The sequence below is a fragment of the Struthio camelus genome, chromosome 5, assembly GCF_040807025.1.
Source record: "Struthio camelus isolate bStrCam1 chromosome 5, bStrCam1.hap1, whole genome shotgun sequence".
NCBI classification, from domain to species: domain Eukaryota; kingdom Metazoa; phylum Chordata; class Aves; order Struthioniformes; family Struthionidae; genus Struthio; species Struthio camelus.
This window is the reverse complement of record NC_090946.1, coordinates 24,882,085-24,905,674: the sequence shown is the minus strand read 5'-3', so window position 1 is coordinate 24,905,674 and position 23,590 is coordinate 24,882,085. Positions and strand designations below refer to the sequence as shown.

The 23,590-nt window shown below is 35.5% G+C and overlaps 1 protein-coding gene across 2 annotated transcripts in view; it reads right to left on the bottom strand.

Moving 5' to 3' along the window:
• Positions 1-23,590, bottom strand: part of USP47 (ubiquitin specific peptidase 47) — a 58,429-nt gene that overhangs the window by 5,783 nt on the left and 29,056 nt on the right. For both annotated transcript variants that reach the window (XM_068945104.1, XM_068945105.1), the window contains exons 9-24: positions 21,282-21,377; positions 21,033-21,185; positions 18,278-18,445; positions 16,010-16,141; positions 14,785-14,861; positions 14,438-14,493; positions 11,522-11,634; positions 10,494-10,598; positions 9,373-9,580; positions 8,819-8,934; positions 7,361-7,480; positions 5,203-5,980; positions 3,177-3,352; positions 2,916-2,996; positions 1,549-1,664; positions 414-532 (exon numbers count right to left, since the gene is read on the bottom strand). In XM_068945104.1, coding sequence (XP_068801205.1) covers positions 414-532; positions 1,549-1,664; positions 2,916-2,996; positions 3,177-3,352; positions 5,203-5,980; positions 7,361-7,480; positions 8,819-8,934; positions 9,373-9,580; positions 10,494-10,598; positions 11,522-11,634; positions 14,438-14,493; positions 14,785-14,861; positions 16,010-16,141; positions 18,278-18,445; positions 21,033-21,185; positions 21,282-21,377 — 2,614 coding nt within the window. The remainder of the gene's footprint in view (positions 1-413; positions 533-1,548; positions 1,665-2,915; positions 2,997-3,176; positions 3,353-5,202; positions 5,981-7,360; positions 7,481-8,818; positions 8,935-9,372; positions 9,581-10,493; positions 10,599-11,521; positions 11,635-14,437; positions 14,494-14,784; positions 14,862-16,009; positions 16,142-18,277; positions 18,446-21,032; positions 21,186-21,281; positions 21,378-23,590) is intronic.

The following is a 23,590-nucleotide window of genomic DNA, read 5'->3' as shown; positions in this document are numbered from 1 at the left end:
ATAAGGTGCCAGTTAAAGCTGAAGCGTCTGTATAGCCTCAGGTATAGGCACTCTTACAATTATTTTTTATGTACACTAAAAATGCACATGCACAAAACTACCTACAGATTGTCTAAAATTTCTAGAAAATCTACATAAAAGTATTGTTATTAAGCCTTTAGTACACTGCAGCCACAGGAAATCTACACTTACACAATTCCCTCAGAGCTTTACACAAAGCTTTTTAGTTTTTTTTCTTAATTCTTCTTTTGCTGCTTCCTTTTGTCTAATACAATTCTGAAATTCTACTAAAAACGTCACTAACAGTAGTCTTAAATTTATAGAGGAAAAGGGAAAAGGATTTTTCCAATGTTTTCTGCAGAAAAAATCTCTAACATGATCTGTACTTTCTCTTTATAGTGTATCATTATTACCATCAAGTATTTCTAAGAAGACCTCCCAGTTGCTTGAAATATTGATATCTTCTTCATAGACATGATAATCCAGAAACACAGTGCCTGGGTTCTTCCAGGTTTTCTTTCGTAAACGAAACCTGTAAACATGGAGAAAACATTAAGCTTTTAATCTGCTCATAGCAAGCTATGACTGCCACATAGCTTAAAATGGAATATTTTCTGACAAAACTGAAATGCAGCTCATTTATATGAGGTATGTTATGTTTATCAGGTAACTCTGTAACATTCTGAAATAGTCCTGACAGCAAGATATTGCTCTTGCCTCATAATGCTGCATCATCTGGAAACACAGGAGCACAGGCCTGTGCGTGCTTGCTCTGTGCAAGAAATATGTAAGGAATAGGAGGAAGAAGCGTTTCCTATACAGGACGAGGAGACAGTGTATTCCCAAACACCTCCCACAGTTTTTTCACCGATTTGGGAAGTGGTGGGGTAGAATAAAAGAGCACTGGTATCTGGTTTATGTACTTAGTTCTACCGCATCCGATCCAGTCACAAGACCAAAGGATGAACTTTGATTCAGATACAGAAGTAAAAAACAGCATAAACTACTAAAATGGGATTAAACATGAATACCAAACTTTAACTGTAATTGTATACATATATGCATAATTGTACTTAGACAGCAGAGAGTGACTATGCAGGATGAAGGCTCCAAGGCAAGTTCTGACTTAATGAGATAACTGATTACAGATAAAGGGGAGGATAGTGTGTGCTGGATCAGCACTGAAAGCACACCCCATAATAGGATTTCAGAGAAATGCACAAGACAAAACTCACTACAGTAATCTACACTTGGCCTGCACCTAAAGATAAGAATGTTTGTGAACTAGTCAGTACTCTTCTTCCCAAAGAAAATTATTCTTACAGATACAAAAATTTCTCAGATCTAAAGCTTTAGTTATTTTGCATGCCAAAATTTCCACGTAAGTAATATTCTGTTTGATAGAATGATACTGAGAATTGCAAATTAATGCCTATATTTACAACTTGATTCATACATCACAGCTTCATTTCTCCCACAAAAGAGAAAAAACACCTTTTGAAGTAAAGTTTAATCAAGTAACTTCAACCCTGATTGCAGTCTCCTCACCTGTCAATTGTCAAGTCTAGGCCACACTGTTCTCGAAGCTGAGGAAGCAGCTCCTCTTTTGACTGTCGGACAGTCATTCCTTTAGCAAAAACTGCGTCTAGAAGAAACTTGCATGGCTGTGAATGTAACAGATACAAAACAATCAGACAGTTACAAACAAACCCAAAACAAAAAAACCCTCCTCCAAAACCAAACAAACAAAAAACCCCCAAAAAACAACAAGCCAACACCATTCCCTCCAAAACCCCAAATGGCAGAGGAAAGCACATTTGCCTCCAGTTCAAGTTTTGAGACCAGTCCATCTACCAAGCAAAACGACCATCAGAACGCCTTTTCATAAGCAAGGTAGTCAACTGATTCAAATTAGTTTTAACTAATTTGTGCAGCAGCAGCCCTTTGATAGGTCATTCAAAAAACTCAGAACGCCACTGGACAGTGTCTTGTGTCAGAACTACTAACGTTTTACTAACAATTTTAAACAATCTGAAGAGAGCTTTTATAAGAAATAAGCCATGTCAAAATAACAATGCCTTCTTTCTTGCCTTTCACTGATCAGATAGACCAGGGCCCCATCTTTGGAAACGATTTTTAAATTAAACACTCTTATTCCTTTCTTTATCAGTTCAGCTACAGCCTCTTATGCTTATCCATTATTAACAAATATTCTGCAGTTTGCTCCAAGAAGTAAAATCAGAAGTTAAGATGCATATGAGGTCAACTTTTACAGACTACAATCCCTACGGGAAAGTTACTGTACAAGTTAAAAAATTATATTTTTCAAAAATCGTATTTTTAAAATACTTTTATACTTTTTCTGTCTCAAAAGATGTAACAAGCAAGTGAGCTGTGTAATTGCAAAATACACTTTTTTTAATTTAATAAAAAGAGTGCTCCTTCAGGATCATCTTTTGCAAAAAGAACTGTATTATCCAGCTAATCATTCTGATACACACTGCCTGCAGTGCATGAAGGCAGCAAATTATTTTAACACTATACTACTGAAAACTGCAACCGCAAGCAAATATAGTTTTGTATTTGGCAAGAAATCTACATTGCTTTCCTGCATTTAAGAAAAAACAAACAATTACCGTCATTTGTCCTCTATTCACACCACAGAAATAAAGACATTTAAAGAAGATGTAATAGACTGCATTCCAATTGAATATTTCAGATAACATGAGTAGAAATAACCTCAATTTCCCTTTCTAAATGCAAGAAAGCTTGCAGGAAAAAGGGCAGAGAAAAAAAAAAAAAAGAGTCTTTATTTTCTTTCTTTTTTTCCAAAGATTTCCGAGAACAACCTTGGCCAAGGCACACGTTAATATCTTCATGAATCACTAATTGATCTTGAGATTTCAACATCTTACCTCTGGCTCATTTACCAAAAGCTGGTAGACTTTGACCCTGTATTCACCCTTCTTAAGGGCTCTTCCAAGTCTAATAGTAATCTATAAAGAAAATGGAATATCTCTTAGAACTGATCTCAAAATTACATTTTGCAACACACTACCAAAGTTGATAAAATGACACAACCCAGCAATTAACAAAAATATTTGGACTGTGGTTTTTATATTTGGCTACATTGTACCAATATATTTTTTAATTATTTAAAATCACTTCTGAATAACCTTATTGTCATCAGAAAATGACGAAAGTGTCTCATTCAGCCGAACACTCTCAAACTCTTGATTGCTGGCATAGACTCTAAAGACTTTGAAGTGAGAGGATGGAACTCCAACAAACGGCTCCAAATGTTGCTTGAAGGCAGACAGTGTAATCCTTTTATCAACATGCACCATCAACCCTAAGCAAAAATGAGGACAAAAATGGCATGAAACACCAAGCTACAAAAAAAATGTATTTTGAATTATTATTTTGATATATTCACAGTTATCATTTGTAGTAAAACTACTAAAGAGTTGAAATTATGATCAATTCACATTTTATCTGCTGACAGCGCTGCCAAGTCCTTTAAGAGCTGTGCAATATTTGAAATATTTATAGACAGTTCCTCCCGGAAGACTCAGCAGTTGCAAACTGGCACCATTTCTCAGTCAGCAAACCGGCTCTATATAGCACTTTCCCTGTTCGGTGACACTACAGACGGCAAGAATGAGACAGAGCGGATGCAGGTAACCCCCTCCCCAGCTCAAGGGAGGGACACAAGCAGGCCAGAGTTGGGGCTAGCTAGGTACCTACCACCCACACTTCACTTCCCTTCCCTTCCCTTCCCCCCCTCCCCTCCCCCCCCAGTTTTCAGGATTAAAAATTTTGGTGAACTTTGCCTTTTGATATCGCATGTTCTTCCAGAGCACAAGCTCAAGGCTAGATAAAAGGAGTTTTTCACTAAATATTTTTCTAGTAGAGCTAGAAAAATCCCATTCTAGCAATATGAAATTCTGGAAAGCGGAAATGAATAGCTGTATCTTTAGAAACTATGTTTTTTTAATATAAGCAGTTTGGACTACACCACAAGCTACAATATGGCTACCCTGTGTCATGACTCAATGGGAATAAATAAAATGCTATATATTCGTACTACCTAACTGAACATAACAAATAAATTACTTGAATTATAAACTTGTTCATAGTGCCATACTAAAAATAAATTAAAAGTTTTCCTCTCAACATAAACATTCATACAGCACACTACGAAGGCATCAGAGAATTACTCTAAACAACTGCGTTCAACTAGTCCTACCAAAAAGACGAAAAAAACCCCAGTAGTTCAAAATTATCCAGAAAGGAAAGTTCTTCCAGGTATTATGGAAGACATTTTATTCTTTATTTTATTTCGACATGTAGCAACCGCAATTAAATTTCTATCACCGTGATTTTAAAAACAAAAATGTTACTGTTTACAAAAAACAAATTGACAAAAAGATTATTTGACTCCTCATCAATTATCCTCATGATATCAGTATTTCTGGATTCATAGAAAAATCTTTTCAGTGTATCTTACAGATATCCTATTATTCTTTAATCATGCTTTTGTTAATTATACAACATATGTAGGCACTGACCATTGTTTTAAAATGACTTATATTTTATATGGTAAGTAAAATACGACTTCGGCTTAGCAAAAACATTCTCTTATATTGTACTGAGCTTGTACTGAGATTTTCACACCTGTCAGCCATATACTTCATTGAACCTAGAGTACTTCAATTAATGAAGAGCAGCAGTCTATTAAAGAATGAGTATAAAGTAAATTTGAATTTTCTTCACATTAAAAGGAATAAAAGTTTTCAGGTTTGTTGATGTAAATGTTAACAGAATTATTGCTCTGTGAGCAACAGTAAATAACTGCATTCTGAAACAGGCAAACAGTTGCAACTGTTTTCCCCAGTGTGCTCTCCAGAAAATACTTTCAATAAAAGGAAATTAATGTATCACAACATACAACTTCTCATTTTCTTTTAAAACAAACAAACAAAACCCCCAAGCCCACCCACACCAACTAACAAACAACCCACAACCAAGACATAATGTTCAAATATTCACATGTCCCATCTCTGCGCTTGGATTAGTTTTTTAGGTGAAGTATCAAAATCAAGGTTTTCCATACTGTCATTAGACTTTTAAACAGGAGCATATGAATTTAGTAGTAATAAAAGCTAGGTTATTTTAAGGCACTTAAAAAAAGATACATACATTTTTGGCCTTCTCCTGAACCTTCATCTGCAGCGTAGGGTTCTGACTTAAAGTACATATATTGTGCTTCTCCTCTACTCTTGCCACTTTCATCGTATTCACTGTCTGTTCCAGAATCTTCTTCAGCTGTATCCCAGGTTTCTTTTTTCCCCTGATTTGCTTTTGATCGCCTACTGCTTGTGATGCTATGAGAATCAAGTCCATTAGCCAAGGGAATTGGGGCATTGTCCACATTGCATAAAGTGTCGCTGCTGTGACTGGAACTCAAGATGTCACTGTCCACCGAACTCGTGCTCCTGTCGTTATTCACATCTGAATCTGACCTCTCCTCAGACTGGAGGTTTTCGGGATCAGAAACCTGGATCTGGTTTTCAAGTTCTCTGTTTTCTGCTGATGCTGACGAGTCTATTTCATTTAATGGTGATTCAATGTTTTCAAAATCACTGGCTTCTATGCTTTTGCTGCTATCCCCGTTATCCGCCTCCTGCTGCTGCTGCAGAGAGTAGCTTTTAAGCTTTTCAGTGCTTTCTTCCAGAACTGCATTTACATATTTCATATTACCAACAGGTCCTTTTGCTCTTCCACAGGCTTCATCTAAGTTGCCTGAATCTCCACTAGACTTCTGATAAACTGTTCGTCTGAATTGAGATCCAGGAGATTGCTCGGGTAATGAAACATATAGTCTGATTGTATTTGCATGACGATCCAGAAGTTTCCATAAATGAGAATCTGTATATGCTGCATGACGATCTAAAGACTCTGAGCTTTCAATAAATACCTGAACATAAAATACAGTATTTTATAATAAAGTATTATTTTAAGTAGTAGAAAAAACAACAGTAGCAAACACATAGGATTTAGCATGCACTAGAAATTATATCAAGATGCAAGATCTTCTCCAATCAAATATATTTTAAAATATGCTTTTGGGGAAAGACACAATAAAGAGCAGCTTAATAACCATTTCATTCTTCCTTATTTTCATAATCATGTTAAGATTGAAGTGAACTGTAACTAGACTGACAGACTGCAAAATAAGCACAATTTAAAAAAAATGAATTATTCCTATGTTCAGAAGGATATTTATATACCACTTCAGTGTGCACCCTCAACCTATAGAGTAATATTACTTACGGTAGTATCTTTGTAGTACAAATAGTGAGGCTAACAACTACCTCTTTAAAGTTGGCAATCTTTTTCCTAGTTAATATATAGTATTCTAAACAAGAAATCTTTAAGTGTATAAAATGGATAAATACAGGGCAACTTAGAATAGAAGTGACCGAATTTCTCTTTCTTCTTTCTCAAAGACTACTATGTGGTAGTGATGCTCTGGCTGACACAACGGAAAACAAGCCAGTCAGTGCCATTCTTTTCTTCAGCTATAAAGCAACAAAGCCTTCACTAATCATTGCTTACCCAGGACAATGTGTTCTTGAGCTCAGTTTCAGAGTAAAAAGATGCTTAAAACAGAAGAAACACACAACTAGTGACCAGTTAAACTATTACTACTTTATTAAGAAGGACAACACCATAGATGTTATTCAAGTACTACAGTTACTCTTTTCTAACTGTACAATACAACTATTACTGGAAATGTTTAAAGTCTGTTTTGCAAAAAGCAAAATAAATTCAGTTAGGGGAACCTACACAGTCAAAACTACTGGATTTAAGGCCAGAACCCACCAAAAAAAACCCCGCTCTTAACACGGCAGTTTGGTTCTCAAGAGCTTTCAAACTGAGAGCAGGCATAGCTGTTCAGAGTGTTCAGAAAACAAATCAGATGGGGTTGGTGTATCACTATGAAACCTTTCTGCCCTAAAGAGAGTTGACTTTTACTGAACCAAGGTAAAAGTCTTCACCATAAGGTTTTTATCCTCACCACCATTTTAACTTCCCAGTATCAACCAGATTTCTGGTTCTGGATCTGTTCTACCTTGTTAGGTACACTTGGTTTCACACATAGTCTGTAGTATCATCAGCACCACAGTATTTGATGGTTATCAAAAAAGATGCAGTAAATTGTACGTAGGAGAAAAGTGAAATAATCAACAGTTGTCCATTATAAATCCTACACAGATACCCCTAACTTCTACACCACAACTGTAAAGCCTACAAATGCAGCACAAAATGAAAGATGTAAGATCAGAGAATATACCTTGTTGCTTCTAAAAAAGCCTTCAGCTTTCAGTGTTTTGCTGGACACATTCAGAAGACGCAAGTCATTGTAGCAACGTTCGAATACTACCCGCATTGTCTCAGCGGGCAGGTGTGTAGCCTAAAATAGGACATTGACAGTATGCTAATATTTGCATTATATAAACATTTCAAATATTTGAATGACTATTTCTAGTAGCATTCAAAGGAGAAGGTTTGTTTATTGACTTATTCACTCCAAAGGTAAAAAAGGTCTAATTAAAAATTACAAAGATAGTCAGGGTAAAAACTCCCAAACCCACTCAGTCCCAGTCTCCTTCCTCCATCTTTTGACAGATAGCTTTCCCCATAAGGTAGAAAGACCAAAAATGCCTGGATTTTGAGAACTGGCAAATTGTTAATTCCTATAAAAGGAATCAGTCTTATTCTTCAGGGTATAAACCAGCTGAAAATATACGTTATTGTCTAGCAGCAGGTTTTGTACACTCTTCACTTAATTTTTTAGACTGAAATAAAATTATTGAAAACAAAAAGTTTCATCTATTTCTAGTCCTACAAAATATAGAGAATAAAACGTTGAAACTGTTTCTGTTTTGTAACTAATACTGCAAAAAGTCACATCAATCACAGAACCGAGTTACACAGAGCTCATTAATTAAAATGTCTGCCTTTTCCCAGTGCAACGGAAGCAGTGAAGTTTCATGGTCTAAGGCTATCTAAAATCAGTTCTGTATCTGAATGTCAAGGGGCTGTTGGGAGGAAGAGGAGGGACTGCAGAGAGAATATGGACAGCTTTGGATATTAATTTTGATTCATGAAGCCAACAGGGCAAGTTATATGTTGGTTCAGTTATATGGTAACAGTTTGCTAGTTCTGGCACTGACAGGATAACTCAGTGAGATAATTCAACTTACTAACCCATAAGGACACAAACTTGACTCTTCACAGAAATCACAGAACAGCTGAGGTTGGTGGGCACCTCTGGAGATGGCCTGGTCCAACCTCCCTGCTCAAAGCAGGGTCAGGCAGGGAAGGCTGCCCAGGACCATGTTCAGTCAGGTAAGTGTTGACTATCTCCAAGGATGGAGACTCCACAATCTCTCTGGGCAGCCTGCGCCAGCGTTCAACCACCCTCATAGCAAAGAGGGGCCTTCTTGCGTTCGTTCCTCAAGCAACAGACTGTTTTCTGGTAAGTTAGTAAGCCATATGGCCAGATAGTGGCTAAACTGGTGCAAAAGACAGCACAGGACAGAAGCAAGAACCAGATTGCTCTTTTTAGCGGCAGTGAACAGACAGACAAGCTCAACTGTAACAACTAACTAAACACTTGCACGATGCATAGGACAAATAAGCTGTAGCAGGTGCAGGCTCTCAACTTAAATATTTAAATTATGACATATTTTTACAATTAGACCGAATTGAAATTTTGTAATACAATTCATGAATGATTGTAAATTACCTTTGAAATTAGCTGTTTGAATTCTGAAACTGTTTGATTCAAATAAGCTCGCACGCTTATTGGAGAAGCAACAGATTCAGTCTTTAGGTCAACCACATGAACCTTTACCATGACCTCTGTAGGGAAGAGAAAAAACAAAACAAAAGCTCATATACATGAGAGGAAATTCAACAGAGAAAAAACCCCAGGCATCCACTTGATGTCCAATGTACTGGTTAAAGGATTTTGTTGAATACATACAAACGACAATGAATTTTAAAAGCAGTCCAACTGCAGAATTCCATTTTCAGACCAATTTTACTGCCGAAGAGGTAAAAGTGTTCCACAGCTTGCCAAATTTTTGAACACCTTACAACTGCTTCAATTAGTACAGCATTTGCAACACAGCACAATATGTAATTTTGAATAGTGCTGATTTCATAAAATCTGGTACAATAAAGTTTTTATTCTCTCAACGATAAGGAAGTTCTATATTACACAACTTTTATTTTCATACCCTCGCACAATGTATGTATTCTAGTGAGTCTTTGCCTGCACGCAATTATATGACCTACCACCAGGTTTATAGCACTGGAAAAATTGGTCTGGTCTTCTTGTTTCCAATAGTAAGTCAAACATGTATGTTGATTTGACCCCTCCAAGTAATAAACCCATTGGTGTATCCTCTTCTCCTTCATAAGATCGCTCCAAGTAGTCATGGAACTCGTCATATTTGACAAGACGACAGCAATCCAAAGGAACAGCCTCTTCCAAATCCATTAGCTAAAATGCAAAAAATGAAATATTGTTTAATAATGACTTATTTGTAGGTTTAGCTTTTTTCCTTGTGAACTATTCATGTACATCCAGGATGAATCTATTACTTTTACTTGAATCCAGAAATTTGTTTGGTTCAAGGAGAAAAAAAGTGTATACATGTGTGCATACATGTTCTAAATCAACAGAGAAGCCTGCATTGAGATCCAGAGAAGTTTAGAAGAGGGAAATTTGAAAATATGAAGACATACAGAACCATATGAAGACAGAAATACAGAAATACATTCAGAAAGATGAATACATTGCGCAGCGGTTATACCAACTGGCATTTTTACAGGTCAGATGAAGTCACATACACTAATCATTATCTTTCACACTTCTCAAGAAGGTGTTAACTCTCTCCAAGCCCATACTGCCTTGCTGGCACTGTTCCAGCAAAACGTGTACGACAAGAACGAAATAGTACAAGTGGGTTCAACTCAGCTATTCAAGCAAAAATGCAGGCGTTCAACTGCTGCCTCTTTTGGGAAGGCAAAAATTGAAAGATATTTTGGTGGCCAATGATGTCACTGTATTAGTTATGCAGGAAGTCTCTAGAAAGAATACTCTTACTAGAAATCTAATACCACAATTTTACTGCAATACAAACATAAAAGTTCAGCATTCTTTCAAATTATTGAGACTACAGACCAGTAACTCTTACTGTCTGATTTTAGAATACTGGTATGTAAAGTCATGCTGCCTTTTAAAAGGACGTACCATCCCGATCAGACATCATCTGCCAGCAATTCCCAAATAGAAGTCCTCTGTTAGAAAACCCACAGCATTAGAAACTTCAAGATTGGTGACATACAATAGCAGAAATACAAAATGGCAGCAAATTACATCTAAAAATTTAACCATGTTATTCATGACATACCTTGTAAGCTATTTCAACAGCTTCCTTCAGTGTCCTGTCCTTATGAACCTCTAATTTGTTCTCCATCATTATTTGTTTTATAGGATGCATGCAGAACAATTTAATCTATGAAATACAAAAAGTTAAACAAAAATTATCACAAATGTATTTGCCAATTTCTTTTATATTAGAGTACATTTAAATATTAGATTTTTTTGAAAACCAGATTGTATATAAAATACATGTCTAGCTCTACTTCAGCTATGGGACAGCTTCTATTCAGCTGATTTCACAACTGCAAATACAAATTATCAAGGGTATAATAGATAGCATTAGTGTATATATTTATGCACCCATATCTTTTCACAAGCTGGGGCATAACATGATAATAATCAGGTCATCTTTAAACCATATAGACAGTGTACGAGCTAAAAAGTAAAATACATTCTCCAAAACAAAACGCACATAGGAACAATGGATGTGAAATTCCTTTTTCACATTCATAGCTACATATCTTGAAGCTGTAAAGAACTTCAAAAGAAAGCAACTGACTGATTCTTAGGCAGAACAGTTCACTGACATGTTTGTAAGTATTGATCACCTGAAGTCAGAGATGTCATATTTATCACTGAATTTACATTTAAAAGAATCTCCTTCCTCCTGCTGAAGGATTAGTTCCCCTCTCCCCAAAAAAGAAACGTCCTTTCAGAAAGCCAAGGATCACAATATTGTAGTAGGAGACAACTAACTTATGGCACTGCATTGTTTGGGATCCATTTTGCTTAAATTCAGTGGTCAACTACGAGAGTTTTTTGTAAGCACTAATTCCAGTTCACATGGAAAGCATCAACTCTACAAGAGTATCTCTGGTGACCTCCAAGAGATCCTTCCACTCTGTGTACAGGCTTCTAGCAGGTATACAATTCATTCTGAAGAGTTATAAAGATGAATACATTTATTACAGAAGAGTCATGGTACCATACTAACAATTTATTTTTAAAACTTCTTACTAGAAATATACAGCTACGTTATTCAGTAGAAATTCTAACCTTGCAAGTGTTGCGCTCAATTTCACGTTGTCTCTTTTCTTGTTCTTCCAATTCTCTCTCCTTCTGTACCAATTTTTTGATATGCTCTGGATATTCATGTGCCTCCAGAAACTCTGCCAGTACAAAAACAAATAGTCTTAAATTCATATCAGAGAAATATAATTTTGGTAGACATCAATTTAGTTTTTCCCCTGAGGATAACATCTTAGCAATTACGGATAATTTAACTAGTTACCTTTCTTGCTTTCTTCCCTCTCCCTTCCTCCCAAAGTTCCCAATAAACCATGTCACACTTTCTCTTTCATGTTTTAAATGGAACTTCAGTCAGTTCCCCTCACCCCTCCTCCCCAATTAAAAACCAAAAATACTTGTTAGGCCAGAAAATGCTATTAGCACAGGTCAACTAATTATACAGTCTCAGTAAAGGAAGCTTTGCTGTTTATAAAGAAATATGCTAAGACTGAAGCACATAAAAACCACTTGAGTAATTTTTTTATTATACAGGAAAATTCTGTTCTAAGAAGATTAACCTGATAATAAATATGACATATTGTCTATACTGTGATAAAACAAATGTAATGCTTCATACAGGCCACTGTACCACATGAGATTTTGTTCCACGAAGACAAAAAAGGAACATGCAATACTTTATCAAGTTAAAACACAAACAAAAACTAAACTCTCGCAAATACAGTTGCCTCCCAGTCCCAGAATCACATCTATCCCAAGGAATGGGACAAAGTTTTTCAGAATAAAAAATGGCTTTGGGATAGCAAAGAAATCTGAAATAATTGAGACTCATCTTTGTTATTTGCTTCTTGATGTATTATCAACCATAGCATTTGTGTGAAAACCTATTCCTAAAGACAGCTTGGCCCAAAGATGTTCTTTATATGTTTGATAAATTAACAGTTTTATTTATATTCTTAAGCCTTATAAAACCTACAGTCACTGCTTCTTGTTCAGAATGAACAGTACTGTTTCAGTTAAAATACTGAAACAATTTAGTTTTGTTGCTGTTCCTGAGACTTACTACTTCATCTTTCTGTTCATAAAAGGCTTTGTTCCAACAGTATCCTACTTGTGTTGAATCCACTTCAAACCTGTATAGAGTATCTACTTCAGATACTATTATATTAAAAAACAGTGTTGTTTTTTTTTTTTTTAAATAACTGCACAGTTCCTCAAGTATCATGAATTCTCAGAAACAAACGGAAGCCAGCAATCTTACAGGATACTTAGCTTTTTTTCCTCCCTATTTCCTCAAAGAAAGTGTCATCGTTCAACTTTATGGAGAAAACAGCAGAAAAGATAAGTATTCTTAATACCATGTATGAAAGTACTGTAGGTAAGATGAAAAAAATTTCTGCCAAAAAATAAATGCAGCTTGTGTTGATCAGCATGTTCACTTGAAATGAAGTATTTCCTCAAAAAAACCTTCTTAAATCAGTATACCAAGACAGAAGTAGTTGCGATTCTTCTTTTGTTATTTTGAGGGGCTTTTTTAAAATAAGCTTAGCTTTTTAGTGTATATTCCAATAAATGATTAAAATTTGTTTTTCTTGTCCTAGCACTGCTAATTTCTTTCCTTATTCTTGCTAATAGCTACTTCGAGTTCCTCATTGTGCAATTCAAAATGTTATTCCTACAGAAACAGTTCAAGGAAAGAGGTAATTGTTTCCCTCCTAAAATATTTACAGCAGAGCAACATAGGCAAAATGTTATTTTCAAAGATTTCCCTCCTCACTTGACATGCAATTTCGTGTGCATATAAACATATCTGAGTATGTCCTATCATTTGTATGTGCAGTTCTGGAATTCATCAACTCTACGCAAAAATCAGAGACATGTTACATGCTGATGTGTTACAAACATAATCAAATATACAGACCTTTTGTACTCTTGCATGCTCCTCAAAAATAACGAGTACTCCCCAAATGGAACTACCCATTGTGAGGTAAAAGGCTTTTGGTTCAGTTCTAAGATTCCATTTTAATAGTAATACACAATTCCAGTGTATCAAAATAAAAATAACTGAAATCCAACTACCAAAATATTCTCCCTACAAAGGATGATTTTAAGACTCCTGAGAGCTCATCTCCATTCTTCAGGACGCCTTGTCTCTTGAGCACTTAAAAAGCAAAAAGAGTGGGGGGGGAAAAAAGAAGAATGCAGAAGTATTACAGGTTTTAGTTGTCTTTCAGAGTTTCTGGGGCTTCTCATTTGCTCAAGCAAAAAATTATTTGCTGATTTATTTTTTTGTGCATTTCATGACATTAGTATTCTGGCAATTGCACTTTCTACAACCAGAAAACAAAACAGTTTTCACTATTAATCAGGCTAATGCTAATAACCAGCCTACAAACTGATGAATTTCCCTTTTTAAGGGCAGACTCCTGTTTTTTTTTCCCCCCTTTAAAAATACAGCTTTGAAATTACGAAAAAAAATTATCTTTGGCTCAGTTCCACCAGTTACGATATTAGGAAAATACTTGATTCTGACTGGCACAGCAATAACGAGGTTAACCACTGCTGTTCGGGCTTCATTTCCACAGCTGAGCTTAAAATGGCAGATAGACACAAGGTGGAAAAAAACCTGAACGTGTTGTTCCCTTCTATGTTCATACTAGTTTGAAAATAAAGCTCTATTCTATCAAGTTTTTATTTACTACCGAATAATTTTGGCTCCCCCAGTGTGATAGTGCTCAAAGAGATTTTAAATCAGAAATATTAATGTTTTTAAGGAAAGCAATGAAAAGTAATAGAAGGCAGCTTGCTTTGTGAAAGTTACTTTAGCTTATCCTAAAAATACTGATATCGCCATCCTCACAAAAAATCAGAACACTTATCACACGTAAAATGCCTTCCTACTCCAGGACAGATTCTTACTAGCTAGGAATTGAAAAACACACTTACTTGCATTTCTTGCTGGATCCTTCAGTCTATATATCAGCATATATGCGTTTGTGGAGCTGATGGAACAATAAAAATAGTTATCTGAATTTATCAGGTAAGACACTGCGACCTTCAAAAGTTGGGTTTTTTTTTTCCCCAGTAAAGAATTATGTCATACATATGATAGCTATACACTAACCAAAAAGGTTTTTCAAAAGTAAGTATCACATTACATTAGATGATCTGAAACAGTCATCAGGATAGCTTTAAAACTATTTCAAGCATTCATCACTATTTTTAAGCTAGCACATTAAACACATGCATCTTGGCCATTCATTTGGTTATATTAAAACTAGAGTAGTACTAACCTAGCAAAAGCACTGGAGTAATAACCTCTGCTTCCAGAAGATCCACCGTATGTTTTCTTAATATCTTCCTGAGTTATCTAACAGGAAATCAGTTTAACAATTATTTGAGATACTTGTAACTATCATTGATTCTCATGAGGTAAACTGGCCTCACTCAATTAACACAGAACACTAACCATTCTAAATTCTTTAATATTTCACATCTGCTTATTTGCTGAGTGCAAAAAAAAAAATCTTTTTGTTTCAAAGTGATCTGTCTCTTCACTTTATACTGAACACAAGCATAACCCTGCTTCTTAAATGTCAACTTCTTATAAAACATTATTCAGGTTCTGGATTGCAACAACGTTTATGGATACATTTAACACCTGAAAAATTTCAGCAGGACAGGTACTAGGTTGTAGAACTACTAACCCAAGAAATAATACTCTTCACATATACTGGAACGCAAAATACTAAATCTAGCACAGCCTGTATGCAAATAAATGCTTCTTTATACATCATCCCTCTCTGAGCATCAAGATCTTGTGTAATGTCTTGACAACCCAGCATGAAGTCTGGTATTCTGCAGCCTGCTTTTTATAAACTTTTCCTTACAAAACAGACAGAAATATTATAGTTAAAAAACTGTCAAGGGAAGAACATGCTATGGTTTTAAACACAGAGAAAACACAAGGGAAGACAGTGAAACTGAAGGAAAGAAATGGGAGAGCAAATGGAGGCTAAAGACCAACTGTTCCTATTATATGGGCTAAACTGGGATATGAACACCCTAATACCACACCAGGCAGCTAAATTAATCCTGACTAGCAACTATAGATAGTACAGAAGGGGTTACACTGGAGACTAGTGGCATGGCAAAACGTACAGCTAGTAAATAATGGTGGTACAGTATCTGATAAGCATTGCTATCTGCAAGTAGAGCACTGTTCTGTTATTTTAAGCACAATGCAAAAATTGCAGGGGGGCCAGAGAGAGGAGAGCTGATAAACCTCGTGCCAAGTGAAACGTGCACATGGTAGGACATTAAGATGAGAAGATAAAACAAGGCAAATATTTGAAACCCTTGGGCATAGATTTTGAAAACGCAACACAGAGCTTCATTTAATGTAACTGGAAAAAAACCCAATCAACTAAACAACCCCCCCTCCCCCCAACCACCACATTACAAATTTAAACTTATTGGTTCATTTATGGGTGCAGGAGAAAAAAATACCGCTTTTACCTTGCTAACATGCTGGTCATTAAAGCTGTACCACTGGTCATCACTAAAAGATTTTATACAGGCATAGTAATGGCCACCAGCAGCACTTCCAGAATGAACCATAACAGAAAAGAGCTCATACAGTAAAGAACTCTGGGGAGAGAAGGAAAAGGTGGGTTAAAATAAAATAAGTAAAGAAAAGGTAGCCAATTGATCATTAAAACAACAACAACTGATTTTTAAAATGATGCAAACCCAAATATATAAATATTTGTACATTCCAAAACAGAGCTGTATACCAGAAATGCATTATTGCCACAGAGATACCAAACAAAAACCAGAGCTCCGATATGCTAAATGCTATACAACAGGCAAATACTGGAAGCAAGGCAGAATTTCCTGTTTTGCTCGTGGGAAGAGAGACAGGGAACACCAAGTGACTTGAGAAAAATCAGACAAACAAGTGTTTGAACTGGCTTAATGCATTATTGTTGATGTTTTTTTGTATGAGGTCTGAATATGAAGACATACAAAACCAGAAATCTCCACTCCAGTTTATTTACTAAATCTGCAAACCCAAAAGAAAACAGCAAAACCATACAGCAGGACATGAGTTTTGTATTAAGCAATACTAAAATTATTTATCAGAACTAAATATCAGAAAGAAACCCTAAAGGTATTTTTTTTAATTTTTGTACTAGGTAACTCCAAAAAGAAACCACCAACATAACTAACAATGTCCTAAAATTATATTATTCCTATGCCCTAAAACAGTAAGTTTAAAAACAAGGAAATACCTTGAAAGATTAACTTTTTTTAGTTACGATGGAAAGCAGTCTCAGCACTATATGGGTTCCTTTCCATTACATTATCATCTGTTGTATTCTTGTAATTCTCTTAGCATTCAGAAGTTACTTTTCTCTACAATATTATATAGATTTTACAGTATGCTCTAAAAATTACGCAAAACTAACTTTTTTATGCTAGATAGGCATTATCCCCATTTTCACATAGGAAATGAAAGTAATGATCAACTTGCTCGAGGTACAAAGTTTAGGCTTATTTTGCTATTATGTTTCTCTACACAGTTTCAGACTGCTTTTTTCCCCCTTAATGCACATTGTTCAACAGTTAACAATGCATTCCATCAGCACTCTGTAGTAGTTTTCCCTATGCTACCCCGAGTTAGCGATCACAAACCTTTTATAGATGAGAGGGCAGAAGTAAAAAGGTATTAAGGCTCTCCCCAGTGTTGCATATACATTATTCTAAAAATAACTGTTTGAACAATACTTTTGCAGAGGTGTAACAAGAATTAAATATTTATAGATTATATAAAAAAGTAATGCTCTGTAAATGCTTAACACATACTGCAACCACTATTAAGATCCCCAAATCAAAAAGTTTTAAAAAGAGTCCAGAATAGAGCCCACTGACAGCTAATTTGCTTTGACAACCTACCGTGAGTTAGTGACAAACTACCATGAGTTAGCCAAAGCTACTGTCAAAACTAGGATTTGACATTTCATTTGACATTACATTGACATGTAATACCCTTTCCTGTTCTAATCAAGTGACCAGCAAGTAATTTCTTCCTTTTATCAGCTAAAGTTGACAGAACATTCATCAAAACCACCCTCAAATGGCTTAAGGTAAGTGTAAATAGGGACAGAGGCACACAGGCAAGCCTTAAATATTTAAGGACAGTAACAGTTGCTTCCTAACAAGTTGTGATAAAAGCTACTGGCCACATTTCAGATTAGTTAACTGAGTAAGGGCACACAAAGTATACACATAGTAGACATCAGCATAAGACTCAAAAGATTTTACAAGAATTTTCTACTGGTGAGAAAACCCTTTCAGTTCCTGTCTCTAAGCTCTCCAGTAATCTTTATGTGACAGAGAAGGATGAATGCTATCCTACACTGACTTGCTGTTCAATTTCTGTATATTAAGTCAAGATGACTGAATGAATATTCAGCACTTTAAGACCCATAGTCTCATCTTCCCAACCATTTTTCATGGACAACAAAGCAAAATTTTCCAACCCTTTTCTACTACATTGCAAGACACTTCCACAGCAAAAATTAGTAGGCCTCTGACATCCTCAAAGAACACTGCTCACAAGACAAACCCATCTTCTATTTGAGGATCTCTTGCAAAAATAAATTATCTGGGAACTGCCAGAGCCCAGACAGTCGGAAAGGTGCTTACTTTCCCTCCTCCCTTCCCCCCCCCCCTTTTTTTTTTTTTTTAAAAAGAAAAGTTAACAGAGAATTATTTATTTACCTTTTCACAGCCAACTTTAGACATTCTTTCAGCTGCACTGTTGTTTTCGAGGCAGATTCCTTCATCAACGCCATCATCATTAGAAAAGTCATTGCTCATCTGATCACTGTGACAACTGCCTTCATTCTCTGCTCCACTATCAGTGCAACTCTCAGTCTGAGGAGATTTCTTAAAAACAAGCCATCCATATTAATATTATACAGCATTTACAGTTACGTGGAATAAGAAATAACAGTACATTTATGAACTGAAAATACTAGGCAATATAAGAGTAGAAGCAAAGCATTTTATAACTCATCACCGCAGCATCATCCGTATTTTATACGTGGTGAGCCTGAGATACAGAGAAATTAAGAGAACGAAACAATGGAATAATGCTAGAAAGTTACATTTAATTAAGATGTAATGACAAAGAGCATGAAACAGTGTTCCTACAGATCCTATTATTTGAAAGGCTCCCAAGTGTCATTAGATATCCGTATTTTCCAGTTTTGAGATTCCTACTCAGCTCCCTTAAATTTTCTTTTTTTTTCTTTTTTCTTTTTTTTTTTTAATTTTGGGTATGTATTATGCAATAGTTTGCAAGTTCTACAATGGACAAACACATACACAGATGTTCTCATCAGTTTTCCAAGGAAGCATGCTTAATCTTCAAGACAGTGCAGTAAATGGCTGAGATACCAGTATTAACAGTTTGTCTGTCTATAAAAGGAAAGGTACTTAGTGAACATAGGGTATGTTTATACTATAGCTACCTCTAGAATTTCCAAATGAAACCACACTGTATCATTTCCATGCAATCAGAAACGAAAAGTATTTCCCCCCCATCCCCCACCCCCAGCTGCTCGGACTTAATATTCCTCAAAGGTTTCATCTTAAAGGTTACATTACAGATACAAGTTCATGTCATGGAATTTAACAAAACTATAATACTGCATTTTGAAATACTGCTATCAGAAAATGAAGGGTCTTTTTTCTTTTCTTTTTCTTTATTTTTCTTAAAAAAATCCTCAAATTATGGAACAATTTAAAAATCCTATTTCAAGATTCCAAATAACAGTTTTTATCTTCTTTGCTATGAAAACTAAACCCAAATCTTTTTATCAGGTTGCAACATAGCTGAGGTAAAAGTTAAGAAAAGCATTTACCTACACAAACAGGGAAAATGTTTGAGGTTAAAGACTCAGCTCTCCTTTGGCTTGCTTCACGAGACAGCTTCAAATCTGTTCTGATTGATAATACTTCCCCGAACTAACTACACATCATACAACCATCCGAGTCCAGCAAAATTAAGACTAAAACAATCTGCAAAGCAATGAAACCTCCCAAAAAACTAAAGACGTTAGTAATTCAACCTCAAGAACCAATTTTTTCTCTCCTGTTAGTAACTGTATTCAATCAACCTCCTACGTAAGTATTTTAACATCTTCTGCATGCAACTGCATGGTAATTACTTGGTTTAATACCTGGCAAGCTTACATCAGTTACTAGCCTGTTCCATTTACCAGTTAATTCAACCAAATATCCTGAATTCAGGGTACCAGATACCCTGAATACTAAATACCCTTGAATACTCTGAATTCCAATACCAGACACTAAATCCTACTACAACTAAAATTCTAAATCCTGTTATATCCAAAATCTATATAGGATTACCAAATCGTATAAAATATATCCCCATTAATCAGAACCCATTTGACTATATATATTTTCATCAACAGTCAAAATGTTTTTCCATTTCAATTCATTGGACAGAGTTGTGATATTAGAGTAAGACCGACAAGTGTTCTGTTGGCATAAAAGCAAGATGTCACCAAAACAGGGAACGCAGTTTATTTGGTTCTGGTGCTGTTACCTGATCCTCTTCCCTCTGAATAATTCTTTCCGTTTTCCAATAAACATAGCTGAGATATTTTGGCTCAAGTTCTACTCTCAGATCAATCACCGTTTTCATTTAACCTCCCCACTAACATCCTGAGACGCATCAAATTACTTAAAAGGCGTATTCTGCAAACCAAATGTTTTTACACAGCTAGGAAAGCCTCTTGTGCTACATATAAAATGTAGCATTTCTCTTATTTCTTCCCTACAAATAGGATAGCATTGCTGGGTAAACACAACAGTCACTAAAAAGATGCTAGCAAAGCTACATAATGTTTTCACGAATGCAATAGGAGAAAAATTCAGTCTTTAAAGTAGAAGAGCATTAAGTACTTTTTGGCTAAAAGCAGGAGTTAGGCCAAAATAAGTTACAAATTAAAAAAAAAAATTCATGTCTACACCATATTCAACAACATAATTCACAGGGACAAAATTAATCATGAATGTTTTCTGGACTAGCCTTCAAAACTTGATATCATTACTTGTAAACAGAACAGATTCGGATACAAATTTAAGAGGCATATTTCATTCTGGATTTGCTGGATATGGGGAAGCCTGGAAACTCATGCTTTTAAATCACTCAAAAGATGACAAGATAAGAAGTCAGGCAACATTTTCTTCATGGAAGCATGCAAAACCTTGTAGTGATTAGCGAATACACTTTCTTTTCAAACTAACAAAAATCCCTGCAAAAGTTCAAATAAAACATTGCCAGGGCTGAAGAAAATTTTATGTAGATGAATAATATGGCTAAAACGGGCTTCTTAGACTGATATTTTTAATTTGCTTATAAGAAGATACTTAATTTAAATGTACTTATAAAAGATTTCATGAAAGTTAGAGAGAGACTTTTCTCTGAAATTAAACACTTTACCTCATCTTCAACATCAATGAAAACATTCATGTCTAGCTCCTCAGGAAAAGTCATGCGATCATTGAGTTTAATTCTGTGCATAGTGGTATAATCGAAGTCAAATCTCTTGAGTTGTAATGTCAGCAGATATGGGAAGTGCAAGAACCGGAGACCCTAAACAAAACAAAGTTCAACAGAAACGATTACATTATCATTGTCAGGATCAGTATTTAACAAATAATTTTAATAAATTATTTGGACAGTGTTTACCTTTCTTGCATCACATTTCTTCTTACATCGTTCACAAAAATATTGATTAGGGCCATCAAGAATCTCAGGCTGAATGAAAGCATGCAGTGCTTCTTCCTAGTAATAAAAAAGATGGTATCTGATTTTTAAAAAATGTTTTACTATGTTTGCATAAACCAGAATGATAAATCTACAATGAGATTGCATTCACACACAAATTATTTAAATTGTTTACATCTATGACGAAATATTCAAATGACAAATCTTGATACAGATAGACACAAACAGGGTCAGGAAAACATTAAGAGAGATCAGCCTTTCTACTTAGCCCAAGGGTAGGCAGTCAAACCATGAATAACAAATTACTCCTAGGTATATTTCATTCAGCATTTGATGGATCCGTATGGTCCCGGTTTTTACATACAATCTGAAACAAAACTTATCTCTGTTATCTTGCACATCACATTCAGTTTAGTCTGTTTAATCAGTGTCACTGTTATGCAGATGTGTAATTAAGCTGATTTTATCTGCTTTGGCACAGTCATTTCATATTTGCTTTCCCAAACTTTTGGGATGGTTCTTCCCTATTTAAGGGCAGTTTTTTCCAAACAGATGCCACAGTATCCACGGGTTGGCAGGAAAGAAAGGTATCATTGCCCTGCCTGACAACAGTCTTGGTTCCGTTCTGCAAAGGGACTTAAGAACTCTTCCTCTATTTTTTTTTTTTTTTAAAGTTAAAGTAGGAGGAAGAAGGAGGAATATTTGAGCTTCACTCCCAATGTAGTGAAAATCATATTTGGCCATCTCCTATAAACATATAATTAGCTTACTACCAAAAAAACTTTAGAGGTAACAAATCAACGAATTATGTCCTCCAACAGCTGCTTAAAAAAAAAAATTGCCTTAAATAGGAGTTCATTAATTTCTACCTTTCTCCTCAATACAGCAAGCAATAGTCAAAACAATCAAACTGACCATTACTCCTTCTCTTAACGTTGTTTTCAACAATAATATTGTACAAAAATTGTATATACTTGGAAATAAACTTCTTCAAATAAAAGCCACTAAAATACTGTCATGATCTCAGTAAAGATTTTTACCCCAAGATTTTTTTAAAAGTTATAAGCCTTTAACCCAGTTAGCTTGCAAGCTGAGAGCAGACTGGGTTTCTGAACTTCAAGTGGTACTCAGGATTTTTCTGTTCACCTGTGGAGGTTAAAACAGAAATACCATTGGCATGTTATTTAGATGTTCAGTTTAAAGAGAAGAGGATTAACACAAACAATGCTTTGAAAAACCATCATCTATTGTGATGGGGCACAGCTGTTCCCTGAAATCTGAGTAAGAGGGGCTTAACTGGGCAAAGTAAACTCACTAATTGCAAAATGGCTAGCATGGAACTTAAGATTACTATCCAAATCATGTTTGATGAATCACACTTTGGGAGAAAAATCAAGGATATGGAAAGGTCTTCAAAAAGCCTTCACTTCATCCTTTCTCCCTCCATTTCTGAAGATTCAGGGAAGCACTAAGAACGAATAACATAAACCAAATGTTTTATAGCCCTTGCTTTTCCCATATGAAAAAAGCCCTGTTATTGTTCTAAGAGTAGTGAGCTTACACAAGGATTGTACTCCAGGTCACAAGTACTCCCAAATGAGAAACGTGCTGAACCAATTAAGAAGAGCACAGAGAAGGCAGTCATCTAACTTCACTATTTTTGTAACCAACCAGAAAAGAGGTTTGCCTCTAAAAAATGCCAGAAATCACAGTTCTCAGGCAAAAAGATTCTTTAGACGTGTGAAAACATTTTAGAATCCACATTAAGACTACTGTCTACATAAATGTGCTTATTAACTACTACAGAGCAACAAACAAGTAGCAAGATAACATACTGAAGTGCAAGGAAGCCAGGAGACTAAGGAAGACAAAGCTAGCTATAGCCCTACTTAAATAAGGTTGGGGTTGGGGGGGAAGGAGAAGAAGGATTAGTGCATTTTGACTGTTCTGTAAACTGGTTAAAGAATATTCAGAACTATTTAAATTAAAGTAAAAAAGTCAATAACCAAAGTGTAAAACATCAAATGTAGAAGGCATCATTAATGGCCACAGAAGTGTCTCTTATGAAGCACATGCCAGTTAAGACAATGTAAATATATTTGCAGTGTTTAAAAAAAGTTGTAATTCACTCAACAAACAAATGATATACAAACGATGGGACAGAAACGATCACATAGACTCATGTGATGTGCAATTTAACAAGGAACCATACTATAAACTTTTACATATGGAAAAAAGCAATGACAGACCCCCAAAAACTGAATGAAGTA